General features: G+C 44.0%; 1 protein-coding gene across 2 annotated transcripts in view; it reads left to right on the plus strand.

Moving 5' to 3' along the window:
• CMSS1 (cms1 ribosomal small subunit homolog) overlaps positions 1-13,525 on the plus strand; it is a 366,300-nt gene that overhangs the window by 344,797 nt on the left and 7,978 nt on the right. For both annotated transcript variants that reach the window (XM_077821660.1, XM_077821669.1), the window contains 3 exons: positions 487-616; positions 4,497-4,556; positions 7,954-8,056. In XM_077821660.1, coding sequence (XP_077677786.1) covers positions 487-616; positions 4,497-4,556; positions 7,954-8,056 — 293 coding nt within the window. The remainder of the gene's footprint in view (positions 1-486; positions 617-4,496; positions 4,557-7,953; positions 8,057-13,525) is intronic.

Consider the following 13,525-nt stretch of genomic DNA (forward strand, 5'->3'; position numbering starts at 1 on the left):
CTATGCAATCAATTGGGCTGCAAGTTTACCTTTTACATTTAAATGAGAGCTGAGATTCTTCAGTAATCTCTTGACTCCTCTAGCTGTTGCTTTAAGAAAAACACCTATTATTGTAAGATTTGTGACACATTTGTGAGACTTGGCAATAGTGATAAAGTAATAAATTAAAAAACCTATCACCCAACTCCTCCCCCAACACAATCTTTGAGAAAATCCCAGTATTGCAGTAAAGTGCATAACAGAGGTACACAGTAAAGATGTTTTTGTTTTTACTTCACAGGCTGCGGACCCAGCTCTGAAATTTTCACTCCCAATGAAGGCAATGGGAGTTTTGCCCAATTATAAGGACTTTAGGACTCTGTTTCACCTGTATAAGATTATGAAGAAACATACTCTTACAGATTATCGTTAGATTGTCAAATAGCAAACACCATATTGAAAATGCCTTACATCTCCTTTTTTTTTTTTTCTTACTTTTGTTTATAGAAGAAAATTTCTGATATTCTTGCAAAATCATCTCCAAAACCAGGTGTCCCTGAAGACCTACAAAAGCTGCTTAATCAACACTTCGGTACTAAACGTTCAGTGATTGAACTAGAAGAGTTAAAACTGCCAGGTAAAATGTGCTGTATCAAAGAGCATTGTGCATTTCCTTCTGCATGGGGGATGGGGATTCATCTGTTTTAGGAACTAAAGGGCTTCTTAATCCAGATCTCTGAGTTCTGTGGGGTTTTATGAGAATTTTTTCTTGTAGGGTATTGCTATGGTGTTTAAAATGAGTTGTGAGTTCTTTTGGAATAAGTAAGTGGGTTTGTTTTCTAAATGGTGCAGTTAAGGAAACGAAAGGAAGCATTGTTTCAACATATCCAATCATTGCAGAACATTAATTTCAGGAAGTTTCTTTTTTTGATAGAAGTGCAGGGATTTCTAAGTAATGGTTTTCAAGTTACTGAGAGCCAGGAAAATTGGTCTTATTCCTGTGGTTAGTGGCGCTGTACTCAGACATTTAAGATACGGCTTCACCTGAGCTGCAATAAATTCTAAAGAAGGAAGAATAGTCAGACACCATTCTGAATTAGCTATGGAATGCTGACTATACTGCTCTTATCACCTGTTGGTTTTTTGGTGAGCTGTATGAAATGAGCTGGCAGCTTTAGTCCTTCAGACCTAGTGGACAGATTTTGTACCTAAACTGGTTGCTTGTTGGCAGTCTGACTGGAGAGAGACTGGTGAGCCCAGTGATAAAATGGGTAGGGCATGGAGACTGAACTCCCATCTCACCCCACAAAGGTTTGAGGTGAAGAGGAAACTGCACTGCTGTGCTTTTTGTTGTATGAATAAAGTGGAATTAGTTTTCCAGTGCTGTCAATGTGAAGGGGGGAAGGAGGTTTAATAAAAATCCACTTTTCCAGTGCTGTCAAAGTGGAGGGGAGGGGGCTTGTAATAAAAATCATCACAATTTTCTTTTTGGTTTAGACAGAGAGGCCTTCTCCTCCTCCCTCCACCCCCTGGCGTAGCTTATCTTAACCCCTAAAAGCTTTAGCCTAAAAAATTTCATGATTCCTTATTTTGAGCCCAAGCTGTAGCATTAATTCTTGTTGTTAGGTTATATAAGAAGATACTGTGAGCACCTGTGTATTGATATTGTATACTCAGAGTCAAAAGGGCCCCAGTAACAAGTCTGTTGGCTCTCGTTTTATCCCACTGATACACACTGAACTCTTTGTGCCCTGTGCCCCACTATGATCCTTTCAGCCAAGCTGCACTCTCTGTTTTTGACTGTTCAAAGCTTGTCTTTCTAGATAACTGCACTCTCTTCCCAGCTTCATGCAGAGACGTGATCCTGGACTGACCCTCCTTTCTTTCTCTAGGGTCAGCTTAGCTTTCTTCTTGAATCAAGGGAGAGTTTTGCCATCCTGCTGCGTTGCATCCTAAAAACCAGAGAAGTCTCTTTCATCCTCTGTATTGCTATGAAGCACTTACATTCTGTACTTCTAAACCCATAGGGTTTTGTGCAAATAACAATACTTTGTCACTTTCCTATTAAGAAAGGCCTTTAGGCTAGTGAAGCAACCCATTTCCATATGGATTGGGTCTTGGGTTGTTTTTTTCTTTCTTTTCTTGAAGGGAGATTTGGAAGCTTACAAAGCCGAAGGGGTTGGTGGCTTCTGTAGCTGTCAAGTCATTCATATCAACTCAGTGGGCAGAACAGAGGGCATCTACTTGAAGTTGTTTAGTTGTATTAGCAAAATATTAAACTTAGATGTTCGGGTTTAAGCCAACTTGGTTTCGGGCTGCTGCAAGCTGTGGTTATGTGGTTTTAATCCTTTCTGGGGGTTTTAAGGTACTGTTAACATCCTGGTTCTGATGGTTTGGTGAAAATAGTCATTGACCTACGACATGTATTTAGTTTCCCTTTGAAATTGGAAAATTAAGAACTCCGTCCTTCTACATCTTCCTCTGAATTATTCAGCATTATTAAGTCATTAATATGAGTTACTGTATTCAGACTGGCTGGGCCCTCATTAGCACAAATAATGGCAAAGATAGATGACACAACTACTCTGAAGGACTGAAGATAGGACAGCACCAAAAATAGACATTTAGAGCTGTGAAATTACTCCTTGTAAAGTCTTTTCTACGCTGCCCTTTGGACTCATTCAGAATTGATAGCTTCACCTTTGGAAATAAAACTGCAGTTGAAACCTTAGTGCTTTATCCTACAGTGCAGGGGAGGTGCATCTTGTAAATAGAAAACCAAATGCATAAATCAGGGACTGATCCTGCAAGGTATTGAGCACCCTCACCTCCTTTTAGACACCAGCTCCTAAGTAAACAATTAGGAAGTGATTTTAATACAAGGGGTCAGATTCTGAATTCCAGTGGTAAAAACCTAAGATTGCAGCAATAGAAAATCCACCACATGGAGAGTGCAATGATGGAAAGCAGCTTCCTTCAGCAAATTTAGCTGGCAGGGCTTCTGCTGTGCTCCAGCTATAAATTAAGTCTGCCTTCACATTCACGCTGTCAGAAATGGTGGAGTGAGGTTGGCAGCAATAACATAGCCTCGGCTTTGTTTGAATCTGAGTGATTCCCCTGTCAGGTGCCTGGGGATCAGTTGACAACAGGTAGCCGCTGGGGTTAATTTGGTCCAAAACCTGTTAGCGGATAGATTGAGGTGTTAATATGTTCTGTTTAATGTTTGGACAAGTAACATGCTGATAATTACACGTGCATCCACAATCAAAATGCTTCCTCATGATCACTTAATACTAATTATTTAAAACTAGGAGAGACAAACAGAAGGAAAGCTGTTAAACTGGCAAGTGCAGCTCTGGTCTGGGATTCAGCGCAAGTCGTTCTGAAATACCTCAGGCTAGAATTCTGTGCCATCCTACTTTAAAATAAATTCTAGGGGACACCACAGTTACAGTATCAGAAACAAACTGCCCATTCTTGATACTTGGCACAAATCATGTGGAAGCATATACCTTTTGTGTCCTCTCATTAAGGTTGTCAGATTGACACCAAATTGCCTTTAACTAACACATAAGGTATATTACAACACATGATCAGAGAGATTTTTTAATCCAATAGTTTTATCATTGTCAGAATAAAAAAATATTTAATTTACATGATTACAGACACATTACTAAACATACTCCTCCTAAAGACATGCTTCCTGGAGTGCCAGGTTTCATGCAGCATAATGATGGTGTGGTTGGGTGCATCTGGAAGTCTGTGTTAAAACTCTGAGTTTGTGCGTCCTCACTAAAAGGAGGAGACTAATGGCCATTGACAGCTATTGGTCTAACTGAATGGAGATTAGCGGCTGGGTAAAATTTATATCTGGGATAGAGACAGTGTCATGCAGAGAGCCTTCTAGTGAGGATGGGGAATTAAAATGCATGTCAATATTTATATAACTGTGATTGAGCATAATTTACAGAGTTGTGCAATGTGAAAGTCCAGAGAGAAAAGTAACCCCATTGATAAGAAGATGACCCACATCTTACTTTTATTCTATACAATCCTGATTGTTTTAGTGACTCCTGAATGTAGGATTTGCCATGTTAGATTGGACCAATGGTCCAAAAAATCATAATGGTTCTGGCTGTGGCTTCTGATAGATGCCACAAAGGCATGTGAAAACCCTCCATTATGTATGTGGTCAGTTGTGTAATGCTATATTTATGGTGGGTGAGGGGAGAAAAACATTCAGATAATTGAGGAGGGCATTAAAATTGTGTTGATAGATTTTACCATGATTCAGTTAACCAGTTCACAAGCTCATTGCGTTTGCGTAGTGGGGACCACAAAACTCTGCCTTTCCAAAGGGCAATCCACATAGTTTTCAAAGAATAAGCATTACTGGTAGATTTAATCCAAGAAAGATTTAATAGATATACCTAGTGTTGTACTGTAAACTTATGAATCTACTCAATTATTCTGTTGCACATCTATCAACAAAAACATTTTGTCTCTTATGGTTTCAGATTCCTGTTTCCTGCCAGCCAATGACCTCACCCACAGTTTTTCTTCATACCTGAAGGAAAGTGAGTAAAATATTGGTCGCAAGGAGTGTGGAGTTTATTTATAAAAAAAAAATTTTTAGAGCAGTATTCAAGAGAAAGTAAAATCCTCATGATATACACAAGATAGTATGCATATCTGCCCACTTAAGAACATAAGAACGGCCATACTGGGTCAAACCAAAGGTCCATCTAGCCTAGTATCCTGTCTTCCAACAGAGACCAATACCAGGTGCCCTGGAGGGAATGAACAGAACAGGTCATCATCAAGTGATTCATCCCCTGTCGCCCATTCCCAGCTTCTGGCAAACAGAGGCTAGGGAAACCATCCCTGCCCATCTTGGCTAATAGTCATTGAGGGACGTATCCTCCGTGAATTTATTTAGTTCTTTTTTTGAACCCTGTTATAGTCTTGTCCTTCACAACATCCTCTGGCAAGGAGTTCCAGAGATTGACTGTGCATTATGTGAAAAAATACTTCTTTTTGTTTGTTTTAAACCTGCTGCCTATTAATTTCATTGGGTGACCCCTAGTTCTTGTGTAATGAGAAGGAGTAAACAACACTTTCTTATTTATTTTCTCCACACCAGTCATGATTTTATAGACCTCTATCATATCCCCCCTTAGTCGTCTCTTTTCCAAGCTGAAAAGTCCCAGTCTTATTAATCTCTCCTCATACGACAGCTGTTCCATACCCCTAATAATTTCTGTGGCCCTTTTCTAAACCTTTTCCAAGTCCAGTATATCTTTTTTGAGATGGAGCGGCCACATCTGCACGCAGTATTCAAGATGTGGGCGTACCATGGATTTATATAGCGGCAATATGATATTTTCTATCTTATTATCTATCCCTTTCTTAATGATTCCCAACTTTCTGTTAACTTTTTTGACTGCTGCTGAACATTTGAGTGAATGTTTTTAGAGAACTATCCATCATATTTTATATATAATTGGGATTATGTTTTCCAATGTGCATTATATTGCATTTATCAACATTGAATTTCATCTGCCGTTTTGTTGCCCAGTCACCCGGTTTTGAGAGATCCTTTTGTAGCCTTTCACAGTCTGCATGGGACTTAACTATCTTGAGTAGTTTTGTATCATCTGCAAATTTTGCCACCTCACTGTTTACTCTTTTCCAGATCATTTATGAATATGTTGAATAGGACTGGGCCCAGTACAGACCCCTGGGGGACACCACTACTTACCTCTCTCCATTCTGAAAACTGACCATTTATTCCTATCGCTTGTTTCCTATATTTTAACCAATTACCAGTGCATGAGAGGACCTTCCCTCTTATCCCATGACCACTTACTTTGCTTAAGAGCCTTTGGTGAGGGACCTTGTCAAAGGCTTTCTAAAAATCTAAATACATTATGTCCACTGAATCCCCCTTGTCCACATGCTTGTTGACCCCCTCAAAGAATTCTAGTAGATTGGTGAGGCATGATTTCCCTTTACAAAAACCATGTTGACTCGTCCCCAACAAATTATATTCATCTATGTGTCTGACAATTTTGTTCTTTACTATAGTTTCAACCAGTTTGTCCGGTACTGAAGTCAGGCTTACTGGCCTGTAATTGCCGGGGTCACCTCTGGAGCCCTTTTTAAAAATTGGTGTCACGTTAGCTATCCTCCAGTCATTTGGTACAGAAGCTGATTTAAATGATAGGTTGCGGACAACAGGTAGTAGCCCTGCAATTTCACATTTGAGTTCCTTCAGTACTCTTGGGTGAATATCATCTGGTCTTGGTGACTTATTGCTGTTTAATTTATCAGTTTGTTCCAAAACCTCCTCTAATGGCACCTCAATCTGGGACAGTTCCTCAGATTTGTCACCTAAAAAGAATGGCTCAGGTTGGGGAATCTCCCTCACATCCTCAGCCATGAAGACCGATGCAAAGAATTCATTTAGTTTCTCCGCAAGGGCCTTATCGTCCTTGAGTGTTCCTTTAGCACTTCGATCATTCAGTGGCCCCACTGGTTGTTTAGCAGGCTTCCTGCTTCTGATGTACTTAAAAAAAAATTGCTATTACTTTTTGAGTATTTGGCTAGCTGTTCTTCAAATTCTTTTTTGGCCTGCCTAATTATATTTTTACACTTCATTTAGCCAGATTTTATGCTCCTTTCTATTTTCCTCACTAGGATTTAACTTCCACTTTTTAAAGGATTAAAATTAATCTTGCCCTTGAAATATTCATAAATTCAGTTATATTACATCTTTTATGTTTCTGCATATTTGTATTCTGCAAGATTATTATTTTGCATCAAAATATTTTAGTTTTGCTTTTAAATAATATTTGAGAAATATTTCTTAATATTTGACCACACTTGGTTAAATATGTAAGGCTGTGTCTATGCTTACAGTAGTGTGCAGAGTACATACAATGCACGCCCCCTTTGCATGGGTATAAATAATAGAGTTGTAGATGGTGAGCTTTACATGAGTAAAGACATGCCAGAACCTTATGGCATATGCCCTACACGGCTGTCTACATGCCCAAGCAGTGCCTCCCTGTCTACACTGCTGTCTTGAGCAGTGCAGTGTTCTGCTGTTTCCTTGCTGCTGGAGCTTTTCCCCGCCACAAGGAAAGGCTCTGGCAGTGGTGAAAGGCTAGTGGAGAAGGGGCAAGGGAGCAGAGAGAGGCTCTGCCAGCTCCCCGCTGCTGGGGCCTTTCCCTGCTGCAGTGAAAGATTCCTGGCAGTGTGGGAAGGCTCTGGCAATGGGGAGGCAGCAGGAAAATGCTCTGGAAACATCATGTAGCTGGAGCCTTTCCCCATTCTCTCCCCACTGCCAGAGCCTTTCACTGCTTTGCGTAGCTACACATCGCAAAAAGTGTGGACGCAGCTTGCATTTTTCACTGCTTGGTGTAGCTATGTGTACCCTGTACGCTGCCACCAGTGTAGACAAGGCCTAATTATGTTGTCTTAATTTTATTGTACCATTTCTACCTGTCCCTGGCTATTGAAATTAGTAATGAGAATTTTTATTCTCTTATGTCCTGGTTAACTAGATCTGCTTTTACATCCTTGTGGTACAGGTGCAATAAATGTATCCCCTTTAACAATTTTTCTCTCTATTAAAGCACTACTATAAATCAAATTGCATTGCAAATTTAGGGTCAAATGAAGTCAATGGATTTGCGCATATTTAAACAGTTGCTGCATTTTGACCCTTATGTAACCTGTTTTCTAATGTAAGCTATTTGGTAATCATATTTCATTGTTTGGTACATGAGACCTTTTGTTTGTTAATTTTTTGGAAATATCTTAATGTTTTACAAACTAAGACTATGAAGTAGTGTGCCATAAGTATAGTCTTTCGGCAGGCAGCTATTCATCATGTACTTGTATAATTTAGCGTGGCAATATGTATTTAAGTCATAGCTTTCTCTGTGTATTTTGTATTTCTTGTTGCAGTCTGTCCCAAATGGGCAAAACTTCGTAAAAACCACAAGGAGAAGAAGTCTGTGCTGATGCTGATTATCTGCAGTTCTGCTCTCCGTTGTTTGGAGCTCATTAAGTATGTTGAAAGCAAATGTTATGTTGAGACTGGCACCTGGTCAGAGGTTTTGCCTGGAACCCTAGACATAAAGGCAAAATCGGGACAATGTCCTTTGCTAGCCAACAAAATTACTGACTCAACTGATGCAATATCCTTCACTCCTCCAAACCGTGGTACTGTGGTATTTGGTTTAGACTAAAGTAGAACTTAATAACTCAGCTGCATAGATCTACTGTTTTTGTTACAAACCAAGACTAAAGCATAGTTGCTCTTAGAAAGACATACAACCTATTACACTTAAGAACAGATTAAGTGGATAAAGATGCACAGCTCAACACTATCATTTTGAGTGCAGTGTCAGGACATTTCGATGACAAAGTTCAATAGAAACACAGTGCTCTGCGACCCCTGTGGAGACCAATGTGTCTGGCCTGGGTTAGTGTTTCTCAGTCTTTTCAGGTTGGCAACCCCTTCTTCACAGCCAGTTTTTTTCATGACTTCCCTCTCCCTTGCATTTACTATAAAAGTAAGAGTAAAGAAAATGTAGCAATAATAATAGATTGTAATAAAATTTTCAGTCCCTCACATCCCCACCCCACTTAGCTTTTGTGACTCTGCATCCCAGGGTCACGATTCACTGGTTGAGAAACACTGGTCTGTGTAATGTCCTGTTTTCACCTGCCTGGAATACTAGGCCTGCTCTGGAGGGTGTGATTCTGTCACTCCTTAATGACTGATTTACAGAGAATAAGCTTTATTTTGAATTCTGTCTTCTGTGGTTTTGAGTCTTTAGGCTGCACTATGGTTACATGTACAAACTTTTCTCTGCAACCATGAGAGCTAGAATCTTTTTTTTTTTTTCTTTTTTTCCCCCACTGAAGGATGAAAGTTTCCTAACTTTGTTAGCTGGGCCTTAAAGAAAAATACTAACTACTGTGACACTACTACTGTGGTAATAAAATATTGGCTGTTCCATGAAGCCAGGGTCTTCACAAATCCAGTTCCGTTTGCAAGACTGGTACGAGGAACATTTTTTCCCCTCTCATAGCTTAGACACTCTGGATGTACTAGCGGTTTTTCTAGGTGAACCCAGCCCTAATGCCTGTTTCCCTAGCTCATGAAGCCATAGAGTAGAAATCTGGACAGGAGCAAGGAGCTATTTCAGTCCCCACAGAGTTGCTGATGTCTGTGGACTGTGTTGTTCGTAGGCTAAAGGGAGGGAGGCGTGTGACATACACTGTCTGGGGTGTGGGTCATCTGCCCCGTATTCTCTCTGTTAGTTCTAATTTGCATCATATTTATGAGAGCTGGGGGAAATGTTTGCTGGTGACTGGGAGAGAGATGTGTGGAGGTTTCTGCCAGTTTTGAGCAGCCTGACCCAAGACCTGTTCCTGGCAATGTTGCCAACATCAGAGATGCCAAGGTCATGAACATATGTATTTGAGAACAGGGCACTATACATTATTGCTTTTTAGCAGGATACATGCTGTTTAATAAATGAATGTTCTTCTTTGAGTGCTTGCTCATGTTGATTCTATTTTAGGTGTGCACGTGCCCACGTGTGTGGCCGTTGGAGATTTTTGCCTTAGTGGTATCCATTGGGTTGGCTGTGGTGTCCCCTGAGTGCTGTGTTCACGCGTCAGCATATTAGGCGCTGCCGGCCCTATGCCCTCTGTTCCTTCTTACCGCCCGTGGTGGTTAGTTGGAGTGCCTTTCCCTTACCTGGCAGGGGTTAGCAGTTCTTCTACTTCAGTTTCCGAGCCTTAAGGCCTTGTAAATTGTTTGTATACAGTAGTTAGTAAGTAGTTACTTAGCGATAGCGTCCCAGCAGGGACTTTGCCCGAGGTGGGGCATGCTCTGACTGCAACAGGCCTATGCCTGTGAGTGACCCCCAAAGCAGCTGCCTCAAGTGCTTGGGGGAATAGCCTGGGAAGGACCAAGTGTCACATCTGTAAGAACTTTTGTCCCAGGACTCAGAAAGAGTGAGACATCCATTTGAGAGCTCTTCTCACGGAGGCTGCTCTCCGCCTAGCATCCGAGCCTTCCCAGCCAGACTCTGCCCCAAGCACCTCGGCGTTGGTGTGCAGCACACTCCCAGCACTGGGCTCTGCCTGGCATTGCTCCCCGTCACCAGTGCCTAAGAAGAGGTTGAAGAAGAGTGACTCCCCAGCACCGAGAAAGAAGGAAAGAGGACCCAGTTTGGACCGCCAGCCCACACTGGGGCCACCTGCCTGACTGGGGGCCCCCTAGTCCCCCAAGGGATCCGCCGCTGACTCCAGGAAGTGGTAGGGGACCCAGACTAGTGGTAGGGCTGACACCTTCCCAGGCCCTCCTGGCGCCCAGAGAGCAGAGGCCTCTACCAGCGCCACCGGCTCCACGTGTCCTAGGACACGGCAAAGGCGCTCAGCGAGTGCAAGCCAGCTATATAGACCCCTGCAGAGAGCAGGCAAACGATGCCAGTCTCCAGAGACAAGTCAGCACTCTCCGTCTCCACCCTCCAGGTCTCTGTCTTCTGCAGGCCATCCTAGATCGCCAGCATTGTGCTCGCAGTCTCCTCCCTCTCAACGCGGGTCGCCTAGAGGAAGGCACTGGTCACCATATTGGCAGCACCAATAATCCTCCCGCCGACTGTCTCCATGGCGCAGATCCACATCTCCCAGACAGTGGGAGTGGTCTCCGTCACGGTACCAATCTTCCCGGTCCCGGCACCAATCCTTCTACTCAAGGCATCGGTCTCCTGCGGCGACAGTTAGCCACCAGACACTACGGCCTTCTTCTACGGTCCCTCCATGTTCACCGGAAGATGATTCCTCTCGTACAGAAAGAGAATTCAGCCCCTCACTGCGACAGCACTGGTGCGATTGGGCACTTGAGGCTGCGTCGACCTCCGTGATGCCGTTGTGGCAGCAAGGCCAATGGCCCTACTGGAGCGCGTGAGACATGCCTGTGTTGACGATACCTCCATCATTCCATTCCTCGGCCACCTCCTCGGAGCAGCAACCAACGGCACCAGTGGCACAAAGCCACTGGTCATGGAATGATCTGTCCCTCCACATAAATGTCAGGGAGCTCAAAGTGGTTCACCTGGCCTGGCAGGCTTTCCTGTCCAACGTGAAGGGCAAGGTGGTGCATGTCCTGACAGACGATACTGCTGCCATGTACTACATCAACAGGTCGGGCAGAGCCAGGTTGTCGGTCCTTTGCCAAGAAGCTCTCAGCCTTTGGGACTTCTTTGTGCAGCATGTCGTTCATCTGGTAGCCGTGCATCTGCCCAGGCCAGGAACGAGTTAGCAGATCACCTCAGCAGGACTTTCTTGTCTCGCCACAAGTGATCGCTCTATCCGGAGGCAGTCAGTGGGATCTTCCGGAGGTGGGGGATTCCCCAGATGGACCTGTTTGCATCCTGTCAGAATAGGAAATACCACGTGTTCTGCTCATTCTGGAGATTGGACAGGGGCTCCCTGTCAGACACCTTTCTGCTCTCATGGTCAGGGGCTCTGATGTCCACCTTTCTGCTGGTGCCGCTAATTCACAAGGTCCTTATGAAGATCAAACAGGACACGGCAAAGGTGATCCTGGTAGCCTCTGTGTGGCCTCGGCAGCACTGGTTCGGCACGCTGCTGGACCTTTTGGTAGCCGCCCCGCTGCAGCTTCCTCTCTGGCCAGACCTGCTGTCCCAGAACCAGGGCAGTCTTCTGCATCTGAACCTGGTATTGCTGCACTTGAGAGCATGGCTTCCACATGGCTAAATGCGGAGGAACGGGAATGCTCAGCCTGTGTCCAACAGGTCTTGTTGCGTAGCAGAAAACCCTCCACCAGAGCGACCTGCCTGGCCAAGTGGAAGCGGTTCACATGCTGGACTTTGGCCTGGGGTATCCCGGCTGAGCAGGCTTCGCTGCAGGTGATCCTGGACTATCTTCTACACCTCAAGCTCCAAGGGCTGTCCTTGTCATCAGTCGAAGTTCGCTTGGCTGCTATTTCGGCCTTCCACCCTCCGCTCCAGGACAGGTTGGTCTTCGCTCACGACATGACAGTCTGGTTTTTGAAAGGTCTGGAGAGTTTCTACCTGCATGTCGATGGCTCCCGTCCCTCACTGGGACCTCAACCTCATGCTGTCGTGGCTCAGGGGTCCTCCCTTCAAGCTTCTAGCTTCCTGCTCCCTGAAAAGTTTCTTTCCTGATCACAATAAAGTCTGCCTGTGTGGTCTCTGAGATCAGGGTGTTTACTTCAGAGCCGCCCTATATGCTGTTTTACAAGGACAAGGTCCAGCTGCAGCCGCACTATGAACACATCTTCATAGCCTCACTGATGTAGTATTTTCTCTGAACTTTTCCCCCTGTTTGCACACAGACACCTGTCAGCACACACACACTCATTCTTCATACACAGAACTTATTTGTTCATAAGGACTTCTCTGAGCCACCAAATGGTGCATCCAGTCACTTTGCTCCTGCTGTGCTGAAGTCTCTGGTCCTTTCTGGGAAGGGAGCCCAAGCTTCGTCTTTCACTCAGATGCTGTGCTAACCTCACTGCTGACTTCAAAAGGCTGGGCTTTGTGCTAGTAGAGTGACATCACAATGCAGAACTGAGATGTTGTCTCTGCCATCTCTTTCCTTTGTCACCAATGTGGACGGGGTCTTACTCCCTCACTTTGGGATGGAAAGTCCTTCAGTAATTGACTGTGTGCGGAAGTCTTGTTCCACACTCCCTGTTGTTGGGAGAGTGGAGCAGAAAAAGTCTGAGTTTCCCTCTCTCCTCTGTCATATTAGCTGCACAATTATTCATCTCTGGTTCCTCATGTACTTTTCTTTCTCCTGCTTTCTTTCCCTTTGCAATCGCTGATTCTAGATTTTGTGGGCTCTGTTTTTGTTTTCCATGTTTCGCTGGCATGTAGATCGTGTCCCAGCTTCTATCCCATCCTGCTGTATGTCCCAGTAACCGTTCTGTGTCTGATCCACCCTGTTGTAGGGTCACTTTCCTTTCTCTCTCATTTCTCTACGACCGATGTGGTGTCTGCATGACCCTTCTCCTTAGTTGGTTCCTATCCAGCAGTTGTTAATTTTGTGCTGAGGTGCTGCTACTGCCCCGACGCTCCTAGGGCCTTGTAACTTGTGAAAACCAGAGTGAGGATACAGCAGGAACAAGCTCTGGTGTGTCCACATTCATTCAGTTTGATTCCACAGGGATAGAGTTGATGAGATTTGTATATTGGTTCAGGAGATTTGAAAGGCTTCCTGCCCAAACCTGACTTCCCCAACAGAAGGTATGAAAATCAGAATTTCTTCCTCTTGGCCCAGTCTCTTGATGAGAACTGTCATAGTTTCTGCAACACACATCGCTAGATCAGTGGTTTGCATTCTCCACTCCGTACTCTTGATCCGAGTACCCAGGCTCCTCTGCTCCCAGCTTTCCCAATAGCAGATGTAGATCTTGCTATCCCACAATACACCATAGAGTGAAGAGCAGAGCAGTGCAAGGCTGGGTTTA

This window comes from Eretmochelys imbricata, chromosome 1 (assembly GCF_965152235.1).
Source record: "Eretmochelys imbricata isolate rEreImb1 chromosome 1, rEreImb1.hap1, whole genome shotgun sequence".
In the NCBI taxonomy this organism is placed as follows: domain Eukaryota; kingdom Metazoa; phylum Chordata; order Testudines; family Cheloniidae; genus Eretmochelys; species Eretmochelys imbricata.